Source organism: Mus caroli, chromosome 4 (assembly GCF_900094665.2).
Source record: "Mus caroli chromosome 4, CAROLI_EIJ_v1.1, whole genome shotgun sequence".
Taxonomy (NCBI): Eukaryota; Metazoa; Chordata; class Mammalia; order Rodentia; family Muridae; genus Mus; species Mus caroli.
The window spans coordinates 14,983,597-15,008,291 of record NC_034573.1 but is presented as its reverse complement, the minus strand read 5'-3'; the positions used below and the strand labels follow the sequence as shown (position 1 = coordinate 15,008,291).

The 24,695-nt window shown below is 37.4% G+C and overlaps 1 protein-coding gene across 7 annotated transcripts in view; it reads left to right on the top strand.

The window, feature by feature from the left end:
- The window catches only part of Wwp1 (WW domain containing E3 ubiquitin protein ligase 1), a 100,898-nt gene that overhangs the window by 57,264 nt on the left and 18,939 nt on the right, over window positions 1-24,695 (top strand). For 6 of the 7 annotated variants that reach the window (XM_029475935.1, XM_029475936.1, XM_021160469.1 and 3 more), the window contains 11 exons: window positions 1,263-1,587; window positions 9,158-9,253; window positions 10,693-10,867; window positions 12,148-12,202; window positions 12,284-12,368; window positions 12,483-12,611; window positions 13,714-13,789; window positions 13,886-13,957; window positions 17,343-17,431; window positions 21,402-21,561; window positions 24,525-24,658. In XM_029475935.1, coding sequence (XP_029331795.1) covers window positions 1,263-1,587; window positions 9,158-9,253; window positions 10,693-10,867; window positions 12,148-12,202; window positions 12,284-12,368; window positions 12,483-12,611; window positions 13,714-13,789; window positions 13,886-13,957; window positions 17,343-17,431; window positions 21,402-21,561; window positions 24,525-24,658 — 1,396 coding nt within the window. The remainder of the gene's footprint in view (window positions 1-1,262; window positions 1,588-9,157; window positions 9,254-10,692; window positions 10,868-12,147; window positions 12,203-12,283; window positions 12,369-12,482; window positions 12,612-13,713; window positions 13,790-13,885; window positions 13,958-17,342; window positions 17,432-21,401; window positions 21,562-24,524; window positions 24,659-24,695) is intronic. The other variant, XM_021160472.1, reaches the window with a different exon arrangement.

The following is a 24,695-nucleotide window of genomic DNA, read 5'->3' as shown; positions in this document are numbered from 1 at the left end:
ATTTCTTCAAAACCACAACAACAACAAAACAAAACAAAACTGAGTCACTCCAGGCTTCTTACGTTTAGGTTGCTCATCAGGTAGCAGTGCAGTAGTTTCAGCCTGAAGCCACTCCTCTCGTTCTCAGCCACCCTGCTAGCCAGTAGGAAGAGGGTGCCCAGCTGCAAAACCCAACTAAGCAGATATTTATAATAAAGACATTTGCTCTGTGCACTCCCCGGACTTGGGTGATGCTAGACCCTGCAGCATATTTGGGTTTCCAGGGCCGTTTGTGAGCCCACTTGGAGGATATGGCAACCATGTGGGGGTGGGGGAGGGAGTGTAGGTATACACAGTATGCAGATGGTGATTGACAATCCTATGAACCCCACTCATGCCCCAGCTCCCCTACATAAACTTGATGACTGCCCATTCTTTCAAAGCTTGTCACCCAAGCCACCAGTCTCGGAGAAAGTAAGGTTTACCTTGCCATGGTCAACCCACCACATAGATGGATTCCATGGATTATTTCAGGGACACTCCATGGCTCTAGAACATCTTAAGGGAACAGGACAGAGATGCCTCTTCCAAGGTCCTGGGAAAGTGTAGAAACTTTTGTTTCATCAAGTAGCAGCCTTACATACTATCTTGTCAATATAAGCCTCCCTTCTGTAGCACCACAAATACATTACAGATCTCACAACTGTGTTGAGACTCAGGAAGTCTCAGGAGTAGGTTATTTCTTACTTACATGTAGAATGGAAGCTGAATTTGGTTGTGTGCTTACAATCCCAGCAACTCAGGTGGCAAGGCAAAAGGATGTCTAGTTTAAGAAAAAAAAAAGTTTAAAACAGACTGTTGGGTTTTTTATTTTTAGTCCCCTATGGTACTATCATAAGAATTAATGCAATTATGTATGAATGGACAAAATAATGAAAGAGTTTTTGTTTGTTTTGCTTTGAGTTAGCTACCACTTATATAAAAGACAGGAGATTTAAAGGTGATAATGGGAGGGAAATTTTTCCTAATGTTGGTGTCTCTTTGCTGGAGTTAATGTTATTAGTATATATACTTAAATTTTTATCATTTACCAACTAACTTTAAAATTCCTAAAATTTTTATTATATTCTCACTTTATTCCTAAAAATTGATTCCAAAGATATCTCTTGTTTTTATGTTCTTCAGTATCTGGTACATTACTCAGTTTGAATAGGCATTGAAGAAGTCTAGTAAATTGATTAGGTAATTGAGTCATAGGTCATTTTGATATTTTTCCCTTGTAGTTAATGGAGAATCATCATCTGTCCTAGCTGATAATACTTCAACCATGGGTACTTTACTACCATCTGAAGATACCACCTCGACTTCCAATTGCACTAGCACCACCATCCAAGAGCCTCCTGTACAAGAACCCCCAGCATCCTCAGTACACAGTGAATGTATTCCCTCTGCCAGTGCGGAAGTGGGACCAGAAGCTCGGAGCCTCATAGACCCTGACTCTGATTCTAGAAATAATTCTGTTTTTGACAAAGTAAGGCAGCCAGAAGGATGTGTAGAACCTCTGCGGCCACAGTCTGGAAACACCAACACAGAAGCTTTGCCATCAGGGTATGTCAAGAAAATATTTTTAATGTTTGACTTCCATTTAAGTAGAAATTTTCTGATGAAGTATGACTATTGGATATTTATATGCAATGTTTCTTTTTAAAAAAAAAATTAAGTTAGGGACTGGAGAAGTGGTTCAACAGTTAAAAGTACAAGTTCTTGCAGAGGGCTCAAATTTCATTCCTGCGTGCATGACACAAGGTTGGAAATTCACCTCTAGGATACTATGTCTCTGACCTCTGTGGGCATCTGCACTCATGTGCGTACATATACACACACTCATACACTAACACATATGTACACTTAATTAAAAATAATAAAAAAATCATAAAATTTAACTCTTTAAGTGGTAACATTCATACAATTTATTTGCTCCAGTGAAACTACTTGTTTGAGTTAAGAACACAGTCACTTATCTGGTCAAAATACATGTTTGAAATGAACAAACCAGATGTGAATCTGCAAGACCTTTTGATTTTGTTTTCATTTTCTAAAGTAGTGAACATAACTCATTTGTCATAACTCCAGTTCTCTAGCTCTTTGTGTGATCTGCATTCCTGATTATGGGGCAGTGGGCTGCACACAGAGAGCCTGGTCTCCAGTCAAGTATAGGTCTTTAACCCTAGGGGGACCTGGTCGGTGGTGACACCCAGTGGGTGTTCCATTATTTCTCCTGGACCCCTGGCTCCTGTCTGCTCCAGTATCAATAAGGCATTTGAATGGCTTATTATCTATTTTAATGGTTAATTTTGGATGGGAGCCTTCTGAGATGCTGGATACCCATAAGCCTTCTATGGGAGTAGTTGTCCCTCTTACTGTCGGGGCTGAGGGCTGCCCCGTCTGAAGTTTAAAAGTTCCAGTGGCATACCATCCTTATCATATACAGTGGCACAGTATCTCCTCCAATTGAAACCTTTTCTGCATCAGGGACAGATTTTCTTACTGCGATTAGAATCTGCTATGGGGAGAGAGTTTTGTGGGCATTCATCCCTCCAATGTCCTGCCTCTACATTTGAAGCAGATTCCTTCTGTTTTTACTGCTGCTACAAATGCCTGAGCCATGGATGTAACCTGGTGTGATACGGTTCCTAGACCTCTGGTTGCCACGGTCCACCTATCGTGATGCTTCTTCGGAGACCCTGGCAAGCAAGTCTGGATTCAGAGGTCATACCTTCCCATACGATGGTTTTAAGAAGGAGGTCTCTGGCTGGGGGGTTGGGAATTTTTCTTTCTAAGTTCATTTTGGTTCTGAGAATAAAATCAGATAGGGGTTCTCCAGGCTTTTGTTGGAAAGAGCAGGGAGGAGGAGGGGTCTTGTGACCCTGAGGGTGGAGCTCACCTATATCCCAAGCTTGGGTTGCACAGAGGCAGACCTGCTCATTATCCTGCTGGCTGAGTTGCCTGCTGTGCTCCAGTAGAAAAGTCTTCTTGGCCAAAGAGTTCCTTAAAGCCCCCTGGGATGTCTCCTCTGCTCTGGTTTTGCCTGCTTGTTGCCAGCATTCATCTCCAAATAAGGCTTCCAGTTCCAAAACCATTGGTCCAGGAAGGGCAGAACAACAAATATCTCTCCAATCTTGGGGGGTATTTAAGTTGGCAATATGGCTCTGTAGGAGAGATTTTGTCCAGGGTGCGTGGATGCCATCTTCCTTTTCTGCCTGCCTGAGTTCTTTCAAGTCTGAGACTTGGAGTGGGTACCAATTAAGGGGTTTATTTCGGCTGGGGTTGATATTAACTGGGAATGCCTGAGCAGTTTGGGTGTTTAGTTTTGTATTGGACTCCTGAGTAGCATGGGAGGCGGGGTGAATTTTTGCAAGAGAGTCTCAAATATTACAGAGTTGTTGGGTGGTAGATGGTTGGGGGTAAGGGACTATGGAGTTAGGTGGGGCTTCGTCTATGAGTTTTGAAGGTATTTTGCTGTTCTGGCTTGGAGAAGTGGAGGAGAGGCACCTCTCTCTGGTTGGATGGGGGAGGTGAAGGTGGTAGCTCCTTTTTTTGTTTGTTTGTTTGCTTTCTTTTACTTTTTTTATTAGATATTTTCTTCATTTACATTTCAAACCCTATCCAGAAAGTCCCCTATACCCTCCCCGCCACCCCCCCCCTGCCCTGCTCCCCAACCCACCCACTCCCTATGGAGCCTTGCCTTTGAGTGGGAGAAGAAGGGGCCAGAGGAGCAGATGGTTTATTTAGTGTTTCCTCACCTGGTAGTAGCTAGCCATCCATTCCAGTACCAGTGAAGCAAGGACAGTCTCCAATGGACTCTATTAAAAGCCTGGATTTTTTTAATCTTAGTTTTTCCTAATTTCCTTTAAGTTTCTTTATGAATATTTTAATTCCCAATGCTTTTCTTTAAAGAATGATTCTTCATCTTTATTTAAATGTTGCTTACTCCTTACATTCTTTTTGTTACTTATGATGCCTATATTAATTATTCATTCATTTTGTCTACCTTCGAGACACAAGCTTAGACTTGATACCATGTATGTACAATATAGTTTGAAAGTGCACTAACAAAAATATGACACTTGTCTTAGTGTTACTATTCTATTGTGAACAGTCACCATGACCAGTACCACTTATAAAATAAAGCATTCAACTGGGCGCTTCTTTACCATTTCAGGGGGTTGATCTGTGGCCAACATAGGTGGGAGCATGGCAGTAGGCAGCCATTGTCCTGGAGCAATGGCTGAGAGCTCACATCTGATACACAAGCAGTGGGCAGAAAAGGAACCTGAGCCTGATGTGAGCTTTTCAGACCTCAAAGCCCACCACCATGGCATACCTTCTCCAACAAGGCCACACCTCTTAGTCATCCCTAAACAGTTCATATGTGAGCTTATGGGGGCCATTCGCATTTGGATCCCCACAGCCCTGTTCAGTACAGCCTGCAGGAATTAGAATGCTGACTTGTAGCCTTGCAATCACCCTAGAGGGCTCTGATTTATCATAAGTACATGTTGGATTGCTCATCACAGTTGTGCTCTGACATTTCTTGCCTTTGAGGCTGTTTTTCTCTCAGTGCTTTTTACTGGCTCATCTGGATTCACCACTGTAATTGTGGTTTCAGACCGTGGTCTGTCTGCATGTGCTTCCCTAGTAGATCTTATCGTTTTAATTATTGTACCTTTATGTGTAGGGAAGAACTTGCTCTGAAATTGGTTTGCTGCCTTTTGCACAGTCCTCTTGTATTTCCTGCAGACACTACTTTCTACCTCTCCTTCAGAAGGCTTCACCTTTTGTCTCTAATCTTTGGAAGTTTACTCATCATGTTGCCCAAGTTGACTTCAAACACAAGCCCTCCTGCCTTAGCCTCCCAAGATGAGGATACAGTATATTAGTAATGTGGCCTGTGCCTCTCAGTCTGGAGAAGGAGAGACAGCAGAGAGAGGGGCATTACTCTTTTAGGGAAGAGAGAAAGAACAGCCAGAAGGTCTGACATTAATCACTGTGTTCTTAATGTATGTAGTTCATCTTTCTTAAGCTAAACTGTTGGGATCGTACAGCAGGGAAGACTACATTTGAATGCTTTCTTTACAATTTTCTACATCTATGTATTGCATCGGGGCAAAGTAGTAAATCATTTCATATTTCTGGGTCTGGAGGCAAAATTAAGAATGTTATTTAGTTACTGACTTAAAAAAAAGATAAAAAGCCTACCATGCCTCAACACTTCTGCCTGGGGTAGAACACTGCATGCTATGGGTGTGTTGGATATCAGTTGCCTTCTTTGCCCCTTCCATATGATTCTTAGGTCAGAGAGCTCTTTATCTGTAGGGGAACCTGGCTGGTTTCACTAACTGTGCAGAGCATCCTAGGTCCTACTGTGCCCTTTTGTCCTCCCTCTCCTGCCAGCTACTCCAAGGAGAGGCAGCATGCTGAGCTGTCATTTTAGGGGTAAGATTCTACCAGTGGGACCTGACAGTTGCCCAGAGGGAACTGCAGCTGTTGACCAAAGTGGGTGTTCAGTAATGGAAAAGAAGGTACTAGGGGTAGGGTAATGAAGGATGCCTTGGCTTTATCTATATCACTCACATTGATAGTCTGCTATCATGCACCCTATACCCGTGATGAAGTACTGGGAGAGAAAGATGGCCTGGTGGGTAAATACACATACATGTCTGCATAAGCACACATACAAATAAACAAATAAATGTTTTAAAAAATGTTTTTTTAGGGGCAAAGGGGTTGGAGAAAATGTTCTGTGGTTATCAGCACTGTGTTCTTCAAGGGGACCAAGTTTAGTTTCTCTCACCCATATCAGGGATCTCCCAACCACACACACAGAGATGCAACAGTATGCATTTAAGTAAATAATAATAAAATCTTAAGAAAAATTGATAGGGTGGGGTTGACCAGACTGTTACATCAGTAGTGTATGCAGGTTTACAGAATTGGCTGAGGAGAAGCTCAATAGAACTATTTCATTTCCTGGAAGTTACCTGTTTGTTCTACCCTGTTGCTATCATCATCATCATCATCATCAATTTCTTTCCCTCACAGTGCTTAAATATAGTAGTACTATTTGGGGGCAAGAAAAGATCCAGAGCTTATTTTTAATCTTCCCGGAGAAGTAACACAAATAGAAGCACAGTTGCCAAATTTCCCAAACCTATGCACAGGTCAACTACTTACCTCTACCTAAAGTAATACAACGCTAAGGCACTAGAGAGTAAAACATAGTTTACAGAAGCATTCTCAAAATTAGGTGGTTCAAAACTACACATGTTCTCTTCAGATGTCTGATGATAAGAGATCAGGAAATGGCAGGGTACTTCACCTTAGTGTCCGCATGAACTGTTACTGAAGCTGTTAGTGGGGCTGACTCATAAATGTGCCAGACTTAATACCCCAGCAGAACTAGATGCAGGGCTGTTGGTGAGAAAGCTCAACAGTCAGTGTCACCATGACATGCGCTGAAGATGATAAGTCAGTTTAAAGCTGGGCTTGTGGCACAGGCTTACTAGCCCCATTCTACTTGGAAGGCTAAGGCAGAAAGATTGGATGTTGTGACCTGCCTGGCCAATTCACATTCTATCTCAAAACAAGAATTTTAGAGGGGCTGGGGATATACATAGTTCAATGGTAGTGCGCTTGTGCTGCAAGGCTCTAGGTTAAATTCCAGTACTGTAAAGGGAAAAGAAAAACGAAAGTTAAGAAGCAAATCTCTAGTCTTCCTCCGAGGAGCTAGATCTTATACACTGTGCTGGGCCTCTTTTCTGGCAATACCAGGTGTGTGGACTCTTTTATTTCATGTCATGATGGATGAGAACTTTATGAGGCTAATGAAGTAAAGTTTCAAACATTCGTCCTGTCTTCTTCAGAGAAATCCTATCCTGAGAACTAGGACTTTTTTATCTTTCTACCCAGAATACTATATTTCTTAACAAAGCTACAATACAGTTTATATCAACATTCAATTAATGCTCTAACCCATTAGCCCTGTTATAGAATCCTACTCATTAAGTATGTGAGGGAACCTTGTAATGTGAAAAGAGGCAGAACACTCAGTGTAGAAGATGCTACACGAGGACTTAAGAGGGAACTGCTACCAAGTCCCTGGGACTCACGTGATGCTGGAAAGAGCAAACTCCCACAAACTCTGTTCTGACTTCCATATGTATGCAGTGGCTTTCACACACACACATGCATACACGGTAATGATAATAACAATAATAAATTTTAAAAATTAAAAAAGAAAATTTTGCCTAAAGAAAAGACTATTTTAATTTGTTAGAGGGTAGGAATAGGTGTCACATGCATAGCCAACTACTAAGCAAAGAAGTGCTCAATAAATTAAGGCCTGGAAAAGTAGTTCAATGGAAGCTTTAATTGATAAAGGTAAAGAAATTTGCCAGTAAATAGAATAAAAAGATAAATGTGTAACATACAAATGAAGTTGAAACATCAGTTAGAGTCTAATAAACAACGTAACAGAAAAAGAAGAGATCCATAATAAGATTACAAGAAAACTCACAAATATGATAAAGGAAAGACTTACCAAAACTGAAAGAAAGTAGAGACACCTGTTTTTAAATTAGTCACTGGAAATGAATAATTCTATTCATTGCCTGTCCTCCTGTCCTCACCAAAAAAAGAAATCTTAAGTACAGAGGTTTTTTGGTTTTTCTTTTAAGATTTATTTTTGCTTTACATGTATGACTGTTTTGCCTGTGTGTGTATCTGTGTTCCACATGCACAGAAATAAGTGTGTCATTGATGCTTCAGAACTAGAATTTGGGTGCTGAAGTCACACCCAGGTCGTTCACCAGTGTCTTTAACTGCTGAGACATATCTCCATCCTCTAGAGATTTTTGTAAAGGGCAAATCAAAGCACATTTTATATTAATAATAATGACAATAGGCTTGTCAGAATCAGTAGTAGAATCTGGAAGCAAATGTATTTTAAGTGCTGAAGGGACTTATACATTATCCAGAGTTCAGTAACCAGCTGCACAGTTGAGTTTAGAACAGTCGGATGTTAGAGTGGTTGAGGAGAAAGAGACTATTAAGAGTGTTTAGGTGTTCAGAAATGAGACCTGTGTCTACCTTACAGTCAAAGTCAATATAGTTTATTTGAAATTAAGTACTAGGAAGGTAAGCATGTTAATAAGAAAACAAAAAATATCAAAACTGAACAAATGGTTTGACAATGTTGCCATGGTGATGAGAATATGAACTGATAGGGGCAGCAGGTATTGTTTGAACTCTGTGACCTATAGGAGACTATTTAACTACTATACTTATAGTTTACTACTTAAAGATGTTATAAACTATTTGAAAATATGTATTACTCTGACAAAAAAAATCAGAGCTAGTTTTAAAAGAATAGAGAGTATGTTTTGAAAGTTCATATCACTTTAGTGATATGCTCTGAGAGGAATGGGTTGTTTGTTTGTTTTTGAAGTATGGAATAGCATAAATGTTGGTATGATATTGAATGGCATAGGGAAGTCTAATTTCTATGATTTTGGTGTAAGTGTAAACTTGGGGATTTTTTTTAATTGTTCATGGGTATTACTTGAGCATTCTATGACAAATAAGTTACTGAATGAATTTGTATTTATGGTGCTTCTAAGTATGTGTGTATGGATACAACCTAGCCTTAGAAGATAACTATTATGTGCAGTCTCAGTATGTGAAAACAGTTGATAGTCACTAATGTTAGGTTTCTCTGAGAATCCGTTAAAGTAAACTGGATTCCCATGACTCTCAGTTTACTCCTCAACTGGGGGTGGGACCTTGGAAACTCCTTTGCATTCTGTGTTAAAGTCTTAAGTGGCTTGATCTTGTGCAGCTACTAAGCAGGTAGCTTTGCCACTTGAGTCTATGTGTGCAGCAGCCATGCCATGTCCTCCCCAATCTCTGCAGCTACATTTTTTACGTGCCCTCTTCTATAACGTTCCCCGAGCCTTAACGTGTGTGTGTGTGTGTGTGTGTTTATGTTTATATTTACATTTATATTTATATTATGTATGTGTGGGCCTTGTGAAGTAAAGCCTGCTTGTAATGTTCCTGATTCTACAACATTTTCAGATTTCCTGGTCTTTTGTTTTTTATTTTTGTACTTTCATTGCAGGTGGGAACAGAGAAAAGATCCTCATGGTAGAACCTATTATGTGGATCATAATACTCGAACTACTACGTGGGAAAGACCACAGCCTTTGCCTCCAGGGTAATGCAGCATTCTTACATGTTTTTAGTTATATTTTTATTGTGTGTAAGTTTTAAATTTATTTTATATACTATCATGAATAATAATTTAAAATAATCTCTTTATAATTCTTGAATGGTGGTTTTAGTGAAATAAACTTTATATTATGGTTTTCAAACTGTGGATTAAATGCATGACTGTAACATAGTGAACCTGCTTATTTAAAATGAGCCTTAGGATGTGCTGTATTGAGACACCAGATCTATGTTTTCCAGTGACAAGTTCTCAATACCATAGGAACAAATACTGGACTCTTTCTTAAATAATTTTCACAGTGATCTGAAGAGCCTGGCATTCAAGTGTCAAAGGCTGAAGGAAATATATTCCAAACATAGGGAGAGTGTTTGAGTTGCATTCAATAGTATAATTTAATTAGCTCTCAATGCAGTATGTAAAAAATTATTTTAAAAAGCAAAGGAATCAGTTTATCATTGACCCTGAGATTATGTAATAAATGGAACTTTAGTATGTTTTTGTTTATTTAAAAAACTATTTGTACTTTTTGATATGATGTAATATGAGCTTATATGTAACAAAGTTTGTAGATCTTAGTTTTGCACCAGTCTAGTACCTCTTATATACCTTAAATATCATGAAATATAATAATGTACATTCATTATTTATGGAGAACCACACATTTTTTTGTTGAACCCCTTTATTTTTTAATAGTAAGTTTGGAAGAATTCCCAATTGATTCCTGAAAAGATTCTTAGATAGCCATTGTATAAAGTTAATATAAAAAACTGGCTTAATGCATCCCAGGTGTTGCAAAGTTACAAGCAATGAACATAATGTGGAGCCTGAGTAGAATTCTTGTTGATAAGAGATGCAGAACAGGGCATCTGCTCTTCTGAAGTTAAAAGAATGGCTTGGCAGAGTGACACACATGGTACACTTGCACTTGGGACCAGCAACTCAGTGGTTTGGCTCTCTCTGTAAGGCCTTTGAAGGTCTCTGAGAAATGAAACTGAAATGGTGGTTGTTTCTTCTGTGGACATGTCTAAAAGCTGCTTTTCAAGAAGAAACAAGGTATAAGTCTCTCTGTGATAGAAAAGTAAGGTAGTCTAGGAAAGGTAAATGCTTCAAGGATCCATATGCTTTGTTGAACAATAAGAAGTAACCAGACTTGATGGCATCTTCCTGTAATCCTAGCACTTGGGAGGGATAGGCAGGAAAATTGTGAGTTGGAAGCCATTTGGGCCCATGGAAAAGACAAGGCTACAGTGGTCTGTATAGCTTCACCCTATCCCAAAAGACCAAGACTTGGATGTAGCTAAACAGGTAGAGAACTGGCCTGGTTTCCGTCCTAGTGATGCCAATAGATAAATAGATAAACGTATCTGTGCTGTAGTTATCAGGAGATTACTCATGCCTTGGTTTGTATCGCTCACTTACCGTAGTTGGGAAAGAAGAGTTGATGACCGCGGAAGAGTTTATTATGTGGATCATAACACCAGAACAACAACCTGGCAGCGGCCCACTATGGAATCTGTTCGAAATTTTGAACAGTGGCAGTCTCAGCGGAATCAATTGCAGGGAGCTATGCAACAATTCAACCAACGATACCTCTATTCGGTAATTAGCAAATTACAAGGTGTTAATGTCATCTTTTTCTTTCTTTCTTTCTAGGGTTTGTTTGTTTGCTTCATTCTATTTTGGTTAGCTTTAATATTATTTCTAGTATGTTTAAATATATAAGCATTCCTGAAAATTTGGGGCTTTGAGTATTTTAGATTTTGGACTTGGATACTTATCCTGTATACAGTAAATAAGAAAGTTTGTACTATGAGATTTGTTTTGTTTCTGTGTAGGACTTTGTGTCCATGAGAATTTGGAAACAGGAAAAAATTTAGGTATTGGGTATGTGTCAAAACACTTTCTGCTATCCTCTTAAATGGATGCAATTTAGTTACCAATAGAATCCCAGGGTTGGGATAAGAACTTAACATTCTCTGGTTTATGGTGCTATCAAGCAGCTGAGTTCTGTGTTTTAGGGCATCCTCTTACCTGGATCTTACATGCACCATCTCTTGTCAGGCACCTTACCTGCATCACCTGTTGTCAGGCACCTTACCTGCCCGGTCTATTGTCATCATCTTGCCCCAGGTGTTTTGAATTTAAAGAGTTGCTGCCCTTGGTCTGATTTCCAGAGTCCTCTATAAAAGAGAAGGGTAAACTGAAAGGGAAGAGCTTTCCTATAAAAAGCCCTGTTCTTAGCAAGCTGCTGCCCATTTGCTTAGCAAAGGATACCTCATCAGTACCGTCTGCTTCTACCTCATTGGCCAGAATTATCACCTTTTACTTTACTAATCCAGACTCTGTGCACTAATCCGCATAATCCACATGGGCACATTGGTACCCCAAACAAAACTAGTGGTTTCTATCAGGAGAAACAAGATAAAGATGGATAATAAGTACAGTTAGCACTGTCTGTGGCAGTAATATCAAATATTCATCAAGATGTATATTTATTATCATTGAATAATTATTTTGCAGAATAGTTATGCTATAATAATTTTCTATTTTTGAGCAAATAACATTGTCTCATTTAAATGCCATAATTCTTTGTATTCTCTTCACCTATGTCCTCTTATTCCTTAGAAGAACCAAGAAATTAAATATTAATATTAGCACATTATTTCTAAATCATGAATCATAAATCATTAATACGTATGTTAGCTGATACCTGCTTTTACTTCATAATATTTTTGGAACTTTGTTTCTTGAAATTGCTGTATTAATATTTGTCATATTTTTTTTAAATTCTAAAATATAGTTGTTAAATTGCTTGGTATATTAATATATTTCTGCCTAAAATGTTATTTTATTTCTTTCCCCAACCTCTTCTCAACCAGGCTTCAATGTTAGCTGCAGAAAATGACCCCTATGGACCCTTACCACCAGGCTGGGGTAAGCCAATATGACATTGATAAAAATATGTATGAGGTATATAGGTGTCAAATTGTTATTAAATGTTATACTTTGTTTTAGAAAAAAGAGTGGATTCAACAGACAGAGTTTACTTTGTGAATCATAATACAAAAACAACCCAGTGGGAAGATCCAAGAACTCAAGGGTATGTGTAAACTACAGTCTTAATTCATCATGCAGGATAGATGTATGGATAGAATCAGTGGGCTGTAAGTACCTAAAACATGCTCACCTTATGATTGTGATTTTTATCTTTTAGCTTACCAAATGAAGAACCCCTGCCAGAAGGCTGGGAAATTAGGTATACTCGGGAAGGTGTTAGGTACTTTGTTGATCATAACACGAGAACAACAACATTCAAAGATCCTCGCAATGGGAAGTCATCGGTGTAAGTGGAAATTTGAACTCTTTTTTAGTGAAGGCAGGTTTAGTCTTGAATGTAGCCCCAGATTTAAAAACAATTGATTTTTTGTTCAAGAAAACACACACAGGTAATACCCAACTATAAACTTTTTGCTCTATATTATTCCAGAATTAATTTGTGGTATGTCATTCCTTAATTAAAAAATATATATTTATACATAATTTTATATAATAACTACCATATATGTGTGTAATAGTTACTGCATGCCAAATATTGTTCTAAGCATTTAAAATATGTTAGCTCATTTTCTATCTTCCAATAACTTTGAAAGAGATTTTTATTATTTTCTTGTTTTTTTCTAGTAACAAAGTTCTTTTTTTCCTGTAAAAAATGATAAGCCATTTTTATTCTCTTAAAATGAACAATGTATAGTTTGCTTGTTCACTGGTGCATATGCTACACAAAACTGTCACTTCTTCCATGTTATTAGCAAATTATGCTTTCATTGTCTGGAAGAACATCAGGTCCCTGTTACGCTTTGGTAAATGTTCTTGGATGAGTGAACTCCCCTGAATGTGACAACAGAGGGCAACATTTTGTGTTCACTCTGGCATGAGAATGCTTTATTCCCATCTGTTAAGACTCTTTCTAGGCAGGAGAAGCATTCTGAGCTGCATGTTATATCTGCCTCTTATCTTGTTGTCCAGTTAAGTCACATGATCTGTATATAACTCGCTCCAAGGATTTTAATTTTGACTTTCTTTGTCTTTGTACAGGTCAGGTTTAAGTCGAGGGACAGACCCCACCCCTACCCCAAGCTTCCCTTATCGGAATCTCTGACTTACTCAACTTTAAGTACTTTCAAAGGTTCTTTTAAGGAGTCTATAGTAGACCTCAGGACTTCAGTAAACTAAAGGCTTACTGATAAACCTACCCAAATTGTGGTCTCCCTCTGTACACATACATGTACTGCTGCAGTGGCAACCTTCATGACTCAGGCCACCACTGTCCTAGCAGATAGACCTGTACTTATTAACAGCAAATAACTTTCTTTAGTCATATAATGATCTAGTGTACTCTGATTCATACTGAATATTATAGTTGTATTTATTTTGTTTCTCTTTAGAACTAAAGGTGGTCCACAGATTGCTTATGAACGCAGCTTTAGGTGGAAGCTTGCTCACTTCCGTTACTTGTGCCAGGTACTACAGTGGTAAATAAATCTCATTTATAATCATTAGCCTGATCGTTATGTAACATATGCTGTGGCTTACATGATATCATGTTTTTGTTTTTAGTCTAATGCACTACCCAGTCATGTAAAGATCAATGTGTCCCGACAGACATTATTTGAAGATTCCTTCCAACAGGTAAGGAAGATATTATCAGAATGAAACAGTACTTTTTGTCTCATTTTATTCTGAATTTCTAGAGAGAGTTAAAAGTTTTTGATTCTTTAAGCATTTATAGTAACCCTCATTCCCTGAGTGACTATATTAATAATTATATGAAACTGTTATGTGGGCATACACGGAGGCAAACCATTCATATACCTAAAATAAAAGTAAACTTCACAACGTAGTAAGTCATAACTATTGACCAATTATTGACAATTTTTTTGATGCTTTTCTTTCCTCATCACAGCATCTCTGTGATGGTCATTTGATGTTAGATAGCCAAGATGTCTAATATAATCTTAAGATATATCCTCATGGAGCCCAGTCGTGACTGCTATATCTACAAAATTCTATACCTAAGACTCAGAGAACACTGCAAAACAGGGGCAGGGTTTCATTGCCTACCATCGTCTCCATTTTTATAGATAAGGGTGGCACACTGAGAGACAGTCCTTCCACCAAAAATTTAGGTGTAGCTGGCTGTCATATCACATGCCTTTAATCAGCATTCTAGAGGCACAGACAGGTGAATTCTTAGCCACGTAAGGCTACGTAGTGAAAGTCTATATTAAAAAGTAAAAAGGAAAGAAAGCAGCAGGGGGAGGGATGGGTAAAGAAAAGAAAGGAACAGGAAAGAGAAGAAATGAAAATTTTAGATGTAGTCTTACTAAAATAAAATTTAAACAGCATTTGGAACAAGTCTGTTTTGACACTTTGTTAGGATTTTATTACTTCAAACAGTAAAGCTTGTGAAAGTCAAGTTTTAACAAATCAAATCAAATTGGTAGATTGTGTAATCCATTGACTATTCCATCAGTAACTCTTATGTTCATTCAGACATCTAGGTTTCACTGAGCCATGATCAAGATGAGCATGTTGCTTCCAATGACACCCTGCCTTCCTCCCCGACATGGCTTCTTTCTAACCACTTATGAACCTTCATCAGTTTCATCACACCATTCCTCTCTGTCTCCTTTACTGGAATGTATGCTGTATGAGAGCATGGATTATTGGTTTACTTCACCTCTGTCCAGTACCTAGAATAGTGCTTTTAGTATAACAGTTATTCAGGAAATACTTGAATACGTGACTGTAACATGTCTGCCTTTCTGGAGTCATTTGCAGAATATTTTTAAAAAACAAAAACATCATTTTTTTTTATGGTGAAATGGAGAATTTTTTATGACCTTTCACTATCTTCCAATGCAATGACTATAACTTTCTTAATACTTAAATATGTTTCATTAAATTGTAATTATTTTTTTATTCTTGAAATTAAAATAAAGTTCCATCATTTCCCCCTTACATTTCTTCCCCTCACACTCTTCCATATACCCTTCTGGCTCCCTTTAAAATGTATGTCCTCTTTTTTTTCACTAATTGGTGTTACATGTGTGTATGTTTATAAATATTTATTTATGTCCCTAATACATAAATGCATAAGCATAATTTCTATTTCTGTATAATGTTACTAGAATCTATATGTTTTTGTGGCTTGCCATTTGGTGTTAGATAGCCAGCTGGTGTGCTCTTCCTTAGGGAGGATTTCTTCTGACCTCAGCATCCCTTAGTCGCCTTTAATTCTTCATATAGAGTTGAGGCCTTGGGAACCTTCTCCTGTCCATCTTAGCATGTCCCTTGGTATTCTCCTTGTTTTAACTCATGGTTAGGCAATCACGTTGGTGAGACTTTATGGAGTAGCTTCTATCATTCTTAGGAGTAACAATCTTATACCAAACTCCCTGATCCTCTGGCTCTTAAAATCTTTCTGCCACTTTTCTGCAATGGTCTCTGAGTCTTAGCTATGGGAGATGTTTTGTAGATAGATCAGTTGGGACTGGACTCCACAATTATATTTTAAGATAAGGCATATTGGCTATCTAAAACCAAATGTCCAGCCACAAAAACATATGCATAGTAGTAACATTATACAGAAGAAACATACAGAATAACATGTAAAAGGAATACACACACACACACACACACACGGAACAATAATTGATGAAAAAGAGGCCCTAAATTTGAAAAGAAGCCAGGTGGAGTATATGGGAGAGTGTGGAGGGAGGAAGTTTTGTAATTAGATTACAATCTTTTATATTTGGTTGTTTTCCGTATTCTCTTATAAGACAAGTATATCTCTATATTTAGTTGTTTTCTGTAATGGTCGTTGTCTGTTGTAAAAAGAACCATCCTTCGATGAGGGATGAAAACTACACATCTGTGGGTATAAGGACAAATATTTAGAATGTAGTTGGAGGTGATGCTGGTTTAGTAAAGTGGTGGTCATAAGTTCTCCTTCAAGCTCTCTGACTCTCTTAGCTCTGGGAAGTTGGCTAGGTTTCCAGTATCGAGCATGACGACCCTCTTGTTGAGGTGGGCTTAGGTCTAATTACAGATGTTACTTTAGAGCTGTTGTACAGTGCTGGTTGCTATTGTTCTTTTTGTTTGTTTGTCCTTTTTACAGGTTAAAATGGAATAGTAATACTGAAGGTCTAGAGACTTTTATAACATAGCCTCATTTTACTAGCTGTTAAGCTTTACAAAAGATAGTCGATGCAGCTGCTATCAAAACTGCTTGTGTATGACTAATTCTGAGCCAAATGATTGTTTCAAATTTCCAAGTGTATCACACATGGCTTGTTCAGAGCTATATTTGAATTACTTTAGCAAGTGTGTATCTAAATTTATGTTAGTCGTTATTTTACTTTTTCTGTCTTAAGTCTGTTCAGATATGGGGCTGAGATAAGAGATTCAGATATGGATTGAGAGCATAATTGCCCTTTAGGGAAGCCTATTCATGAGCTGCCGTAGGACCCAGACCTGGCTTGGCTGTGGTTCTGATGGATGGTAGTAAATAGGAATTTTTATCTAAGTGAAGCATGCTTATGATTAACTCTCATGAAAACTTACATATTATGACAGTGTATTTGGGTCTTATTTCAAGACATGCTCTTGTATAAATGTACATCATCGAGTAAGGATTGCAGATGGATTTTAATCCTCCAGAGAGAGGTGTGGTGTAGATGGTGGTGTGGTGGGACTCCAAAACTTACAGTATTGCTACAGAGAAAAGGTTACCAGTCACCTGTTAAGAGGCAATACAACTCGTCCTTGCTTATTATTAACACAAAGTACAACCACTGTTTAACACTAGAACGGGGGAAACCATATGATAGCAAGTCAGAGAAAACTTGAGGGATTGTCCATCCATTTATAGCTAGTTTATGGAACAAACCAGTTGAACTGCAGAATTAAATATGAGATAAGGAAATGTATACTTTTGAAAATACAAATTGAATTATTTTGGAAGTATTTATATAGCATATAAGTGTCTAAATATCCATATTTTTGTCTTTAGATTATGGCATTAAAACCATATGACTTGAGGAGGCGATTATATGTAATATTTAGAGGAGAAGAAGGTCTTGATTATGGTGGCCTTGCAAGGTAAACTAAAAATGTACTGCTTTGGAATAAATCTATTTTGTCATCTATAGTAGATGAATTCTTTTAAAAATATATGAATATATTAAATTATGCCTTTTAGTAACAACCAGAGTTATTTTAGATAACCATTATTACAATTTTCTGTAAATGTATATGTGTATGGTATGTGTGTATGTCAGCTTGCATGAGTGTGGTACACACACGTGTATATGTGCATATGTGTGTGGAGGCCTGACATTGACATCTGGTGTCTTCCTCTATACCTTTTATGTTTAGGCATTGTGTGAGTTGGTCTGATTAGCCAGCTTTTTCTGGTATTTCCTACCTTCACATCCCAGGTACTGGGATTACAGGTGGGTCATGACCACATAGCCCGAGCACATGGGGTCTGGTGAAGAGAGAACTTAGAGTCCCCTGCCTACATGGCACTGAGCCATCACAGGCTCCAGCCATTAGGATTACTCTTCTGTACTTGCTAATGCTCTTATCAAGTGGCTGTATAGTACTTCACATATGGTATGGCATACTTAATGGCTTCACAGAGGGCTACTTGTTAACTTTGCTACTTCAGTGTTGCATGTCACTTTTATTTGTGCTCTTGCTCTGATCTGAGTTTACTTAGAAAGTGAAATTTTCTGCATTTACTGAATAGACTGTTAAGAGTGGACACTTGTGAAGTAGTTAGTGAATATTCTTTGTTTTCCCCTTTCGTTGCTTCACACAAATCTATATTGGCATTTGTTTTCTTTTGTTTTGTTTTCAAGACAGTATTTCTCTGTGAAGCCTTGGCTGTCCTGGAACTTGCTCTATAGATCAGTCGATCAGGCTGGCCTTGAACTCACAGAGTTCTGCCTTCCTCTGACTCCTGAGTGCTGGGATTAAAGGCTTGAGCCCCCACACCTGGCAGCATTCCTTAATTTAACAGTTTCATTAAGACTGCCTAAGAATTCAGATTTTCATAGAATTTTAGAGAATTAGACAATCACACTTTCAATTCATCTGACAAATAGCAGGACCAAGTCATACCTGGTAGAAATAGATAATTGCTGTGAATTTGTTTGTGTTTATATTAATTAGCATCATTCTCTATCCCAATCATTATTACCATTTTCAGCTACTATTCAAGAAATATTCATAGTGTATGTAGTTTGAGTTTTTTTCAGTTTCAGAAATGTCCAGACATTGAAATGAAAGGTACATCTTAGAAATGAGACTTTTTATTTTCCCTTCACTGTCTGTTTTGATAACATTCACATTCTTTTTTGAACTATTGTTTGTCTTAGTTATTTGGTTATAGTTTTATGTTTTAACAGTTTAGACAGTTAAACTGTTCTTCTGTATCCTCATTTTCTTTCTTTTAATTTTTTATTTCATTCACACATTAGATAGATTCTTCATTGAGGTGCTTATCCAAGAATTCATTGGGTCAGTATGTTCCTATAGCTGATACATGTTTGGAAATGTTTTTTTTGTTGTTGTTGTTGGGTTTCTATATAAACAACAACCTTAGTGGACAGAAGTGTCTTGCATAGCACTGTCTATCCAGTAGTCTTAGGTACTGCTTCACTGTTGGTTCAGCATTGAATGTGAGTACTATGAAATAGGCCAAACCTTTGGTCAGAAAATCTTCTCTGAGCACACACATTGGACTTTAAAGTTCACCAGTTTCATTGCAGATTGTTTGGTCTTTTTTTTTTTTTTTTTTTTAAGGAACATATTAAGAGCTTTAATTTCAGGGAAGTTTCCTTCTATTTTATCTTTGAATATTTTTTTCTGTTCTATTTGTTCTTTTCTTTCTTCAGGAACATCAGTCATGGGTATGTGGAATCTCCTTTGTCAGTCAACGTGTCTGTCATCTTTTCTCTAATCATTCTGACCCCAGTGCTTTCCTGTTTGCTTCTCTGAAGCTGTCTTCATGTCACTGTTTGCAGGATTGCCCTATGTTTTGCTGCTTCTCATGGGATTTTTCTTCATTTGCTGTTTTATGTTTTCCTCATTTTCTTCTTTAGGTCCTGCTAGCTCCTATGTGTTGGTTCATGATTCTTTCAGCCTCATATGTCTAGTTTGAGAGTGTCGAGCTGAACTTGTGTTGAAAGTTGATTCTTCTGGCTCTTTCTAGTTAGGAATTTCTCTTTGTGTTGGTATTAGGGTAAAGGCTTTTGTCATCAATAACCGTTCTTTTGGGTCAGTACAGTTTTCTCTAGTTTTCTGCTTTCTAAAAGTGATCTGAAGCAATTGAAAATTTTATTCTGTGTGTGTGTGTGTGTGTACATGTAAACACATTCTTACTAGAATTTACTTATTTCTCTTTTCTGATGAAAAAGTGTTAATTGAGCCCAACCACAAAGTGAAGTTACTATTTTGAACCTGATTTAGTTATATGAGTTAGATTAATTCATAATTGATTTTGTTTTGTAACTGTTGTCTGTATTCCTCAGGTAGTTTCAGGGAATATTTTTAAAATTCTTTTAATGATTTATAAACAAAATAGAAGACCATATGAGTTGCTATAGAGGTGAACCATGATGACTTAAAAATTTTCAAATGGCTTGACAGTATTACTAGATTGAAATGAAAAATTTAAATTGTGTCTTTTCTTGACCAGATACAGTGATAGCTTTAATGCCAGCATGCAGGAGACAAAGGCAGACAGATTTCATTTTAAGCCAGCCCTGTCTTCTTAGCAAGTTCTAGGACAGTCAAAGCTACATAGTGTCTTAAAAAACAAACAAGCAAACAATGATAACAATGCAGGCTTTTCTTTAAGAACAGTATACCCAAGTTTCTGCTTTTACTGGCACCAACTGACTGAGTTTGTTAGGATAGCATGCACTTATTATGAGAGATAATTCCCACCACTGTATTTTAAAAAAAGATTAGGTTAATGTACCTAGAAAATTTCTCTCCTTAAAGTCAATCATATTTATTAGCAAGTTCATAATGAGGAGTGGCGATTTTGGCAACTCACTGATCACAGTAAATATTTGAGTTTGTACTCTCACTTTAGAACATTTTGTACATGTATATTTTGGATTAAAAATTACTAAAGTGAAGCAAAATAGGTGGTTAAGAGTAAGTACTTAGCACAATTGAGATTTCACATCTTTTTTAATTTTAGGATCATTTTGAATACATTTGCTATGCAATTTGAACTGTTCTATTAAAGCCAGATATGCCATCCCTTAGGAACCTGAGGCAGGATGGCTACTACAAACTTAAAGCCAGCTTGGGCTACATATCAAATTGTAGACGAAGCTGAGCTGTAGAGTAGGACTATCTCAGAAAGCAAGACAAAACGCCGTACTGTGTAACTGCAGCAGAGTTATGTGCTGTAATGTCACCATCAGATACTTAATTCGGTGGCTTTTCCATGGCTTAGCATGAGCGAAACCCTGGATCCATACCTAGAGTCAAGGACAGCAAACGAAAAACAAAATAAAAAGCTTGTTAACTACATATTACAGAATGCCTATAAGAGTTAAGAATACTGAAAATATATCAACATGGCTTTTACCTTTAAGTTTAATGTGCATAAAAATATATTTTCAGATTATTATATAATGAATGCAATGACATATACATACTGTCCTTTGACATTGCTTCAGCATTTGCTAAAATTGGACTGAAGTGTGAATTCAGAAAAAGTATCATCTATGTAGTAGACTTGAACGCCAAGAAACATACCCAAATGAAATTGTGATGTAGAAAAGCATATCCATGTGAAAAACAGGGAGCTTGCAATGTGACTGTGCAGAGTTAGCAGGACTTGGAGTGGAAAGCCTGATCATTAAATAGAAATTGAAGAGAGCTAAGAAATGAGTAGAGGTGTGTGTGTGTGTGTGACTGCATGTATGTGTATGTGCATGCATTTATTTATTATGGATCTATTTAAGACCACTTTTAAATCCATATATTTATATATATATATATATATGAATGCTAAAAGTAATCTTGACTTATTTTCTTATAGAGAATGGTTTTTCTTGCTTTCCCATGAAGTTTTGAACCCAATGTATTGCTTATTTGAGTATGCAGGCAAGAATAACTATTGTTTACAGATAAATCCAGCTTCAACTATAAATCCTGACCATCTTTCATACTTCTGTTTTATTGGTCGCTTTATTGCAATGGTGAGTTTCCAACTTTCAATTATCTTACTTACATATTGCTTACTTTAAAAGTGTTTTGGGGGCTAGGGAGATGGTTCAGTGGGTACTTCTTGCCAAGTAGACTCTAAGACTGGAGTTCTGATCCCCAGTGGCCTGCATGTAATTCCGATACTTATAAGGCAATACTTGATCCTCAGAGCAAACTGGCTAGGTAAATTAGCTGAAACTACAACTTTCAGGTTTGGTTTGTTTGGTTGAAGGACTCTGTCTCAATATGGTGGTGAATAATTTAGGGAGACAATCAGTACCAGCCTTGGATCTGCATGCACATGTGCATACCAAATACACAGACATATGCAAAAAAGTGTATTTTATAAAAATCTTTTGAAAAAGACTATATCCTCCCTTAGTTACAAACAATTTACAGTTTTGGGGGGACATGTCAGATTCCTCAGTGGTAGGCACTGCCAGGGATCATCCCTGTTTTAATTAAACAGTATTTCATCCATGCTCATTCAAGCAACCCATATTGCAGACAATGGGTTGTATGTGCTAGCACACACACACAAACACACAGACATGAAGATAGGAGGGAAGAAAAGTTGGGAGTGAGAGGATAATGTGATAATGGGCATATGATTAAAGAAGTACATTATGTATGGATTAAATTTACGGAGAATAAATAAATTAATAAATAAAAGGCTTAATTTGTTACTCACTTCTTGTGGAGAAAAAGGGGTGGTAATATTTAAGTCAAGGAATATCTGAGTCTCTTAAGTACACTAACTTATTTTTTTCAGAATTTTCAGAGCTTTGCAGTTGGCTTTACTAATTACAGTCTTATGAGAGTTGTTTATAATTTCTACACTACATTAGTCATTAATTCATTTAGCAAGTATCCATTGAAAGTCTACAATAATTCCATGCCCGTTTCTAGGCACTGGCTGTTAAAGAATAACAACAACAAAATGGTACAGTTTCTACTCTTGGAATCTAAATTCTGTAATGCTGGGGGTGGGGTGGGGGTGGCAATGGGCATTACTTTTTCATATAAGTGGTTAAAGCAGTCCTCTAAAGTCTGAACACGAGTAGAAATATGAAGGCAAGAGACAGGGTCACATGGATACCTTGGGGAAGAACACTTTGGGCTCATGGAACAGTAGGTCAGTGCTTACAGGGTTTAGAAATGACTCATGGGAGAGAATATGGTGAGAAAGATTGAGAAATACCATGTAGGATGTTTTAGGGAATTTATGTAGGGTTTTGAGTAGGTCAGTTAAGTGTCATGAACTAAGTAACACCAACAAGAAGTCCTCTACTGTGGGCAGCGGGAAACAGACAGAGACACAGACCATTTGTACAGGTCGTAGTGAGACCTCAGAGATGTTGGATCTGTACTGTACTAGATCTCACATCTAGTAATAGATGTGAGACATGGTTTGGATTCAGGTTATATTCTGAAGTTTGAAAGAGATATGTTTTCTGGTAGATTGGGGGAAGGCATAAGAATAAAAGTGAGGCACCAAAATGCATGGCTTGTGTGTCTGTTTGAAATTACTGTTTCTAAGAAGGTGTTTTGGTGGCAAGAACAAATACTGGAGGTAACGAAAGTCAAGAATGTTGGATTTCTTCTGCACTCAGGATGCCTATAAGCATCCAGTGGAGGTGTACAAAAAATAGATATCCAAGTCTGGTGACGAGGAGATGTCCAGGTCAGAAAGAATCATTTGGGGATCCAAAATACATAGAGAATATCAAAAGCTCATGGTTGTGTTAAGGAATAATGGGACAGAGGGATTAAGGGATATTTATAAACCTGAGGCCATGAAAAGGAGTCTATAAAAAAACCTACCTGAGATTAGAAAAATCAAGTAAGTGATTCTCAGAATAAAATGATAGAAGGAAGGGTATTTCAAAGTAGGCACCATAGTTAACACTTTCATATGTACACATGACAGGTCTTGCTAAATCAGCCTTTTAGCAAGGTGAAAAACGTTTGAGTGCTGGCATGGGAAGATTGACATATATTCAAACATAGGTATCTCTGCTTTAGAAAAGTTCATAGTGCAGTGTCCTAGAGAATTTGGTAACAATTAATAGTATTCTGTTATTGTAGCTTAGGTTGATAACCTACCCCAACCTCCTGAGTGCTGGATTATAGCCACCAAGCCCAGCTGAGGAAAAAGAACTGGATGAACCCCATAATATAAGAAGTATTGGAGAATGACCTTGAATCAAAGGGAGAAGTCTGTATTGCTCACAAAAGTGGTAGAAAGTTTACTTGCAATAGGAGTATGAGTTCAGATGCTAGTGGTGAGCAGATGGGTAGACTACACAAAAGAGCTCCCAGTTACCATTTCCTGTGTGCAGTAACTTAAGGAATAGCAGTGCGTAGTCATCTGAGACAGGGAAACTGAATGTGGTAAGTAAACAGTGCTTCCTATGAGGTTGCTGGTCATAGCTAGCTAGCTTGGTATATGTACTTCTAGCATGTTTGGGGAGAGTTTGAAGCTATATAAGAAGATAATTAAATTCATGACTTATTGGTTTAATATAAACAGATTAAGGGTCTACAAATAGTTTTAGATATTATGGATTCAAAAGTCACTGGTGTCTTCCTGTATTCATGCTGTATATAGGCATGAAGACACAGGGGTCCTACAGATTAATAAAGGAATGGAACAAAGTACATGGACTTTTTATTCCTGTGTTTAAGTTAATTATTAAAAATATTTAAATGTGGCAGAATTTGGGAGTAAAGTCTCACCATCTCTTTATAGTTTTTATGTACATTATGTTTGACCTATGAAATAAATTTTTTCATTGTAGTTTTCTATGCATTGCATAGTATGCTAATCTTCACATTTTATACCATTGAATAGTGCTTTTTAATATGTAAAGGTGCATGATTTCTATTTTGTCACTATGCTGTAAAGATTATTATTTTGTAAGTTTAAATAAAATGTTTTATTTGTTTTTAACAGGCACTGTTCCATGGAAAGTTTATTGATACTGGTTTCTCTTTACCATTCTACAAGCGTATGCTAAGTAAAAAACTTACTATTAAGGATTTGGAATCTATTGATACTGAATTTTACAACTCTCTAATCTGGATAAGGTTTGAAGTTTGTTTTTTTTTTTGTAATTGAGGTATT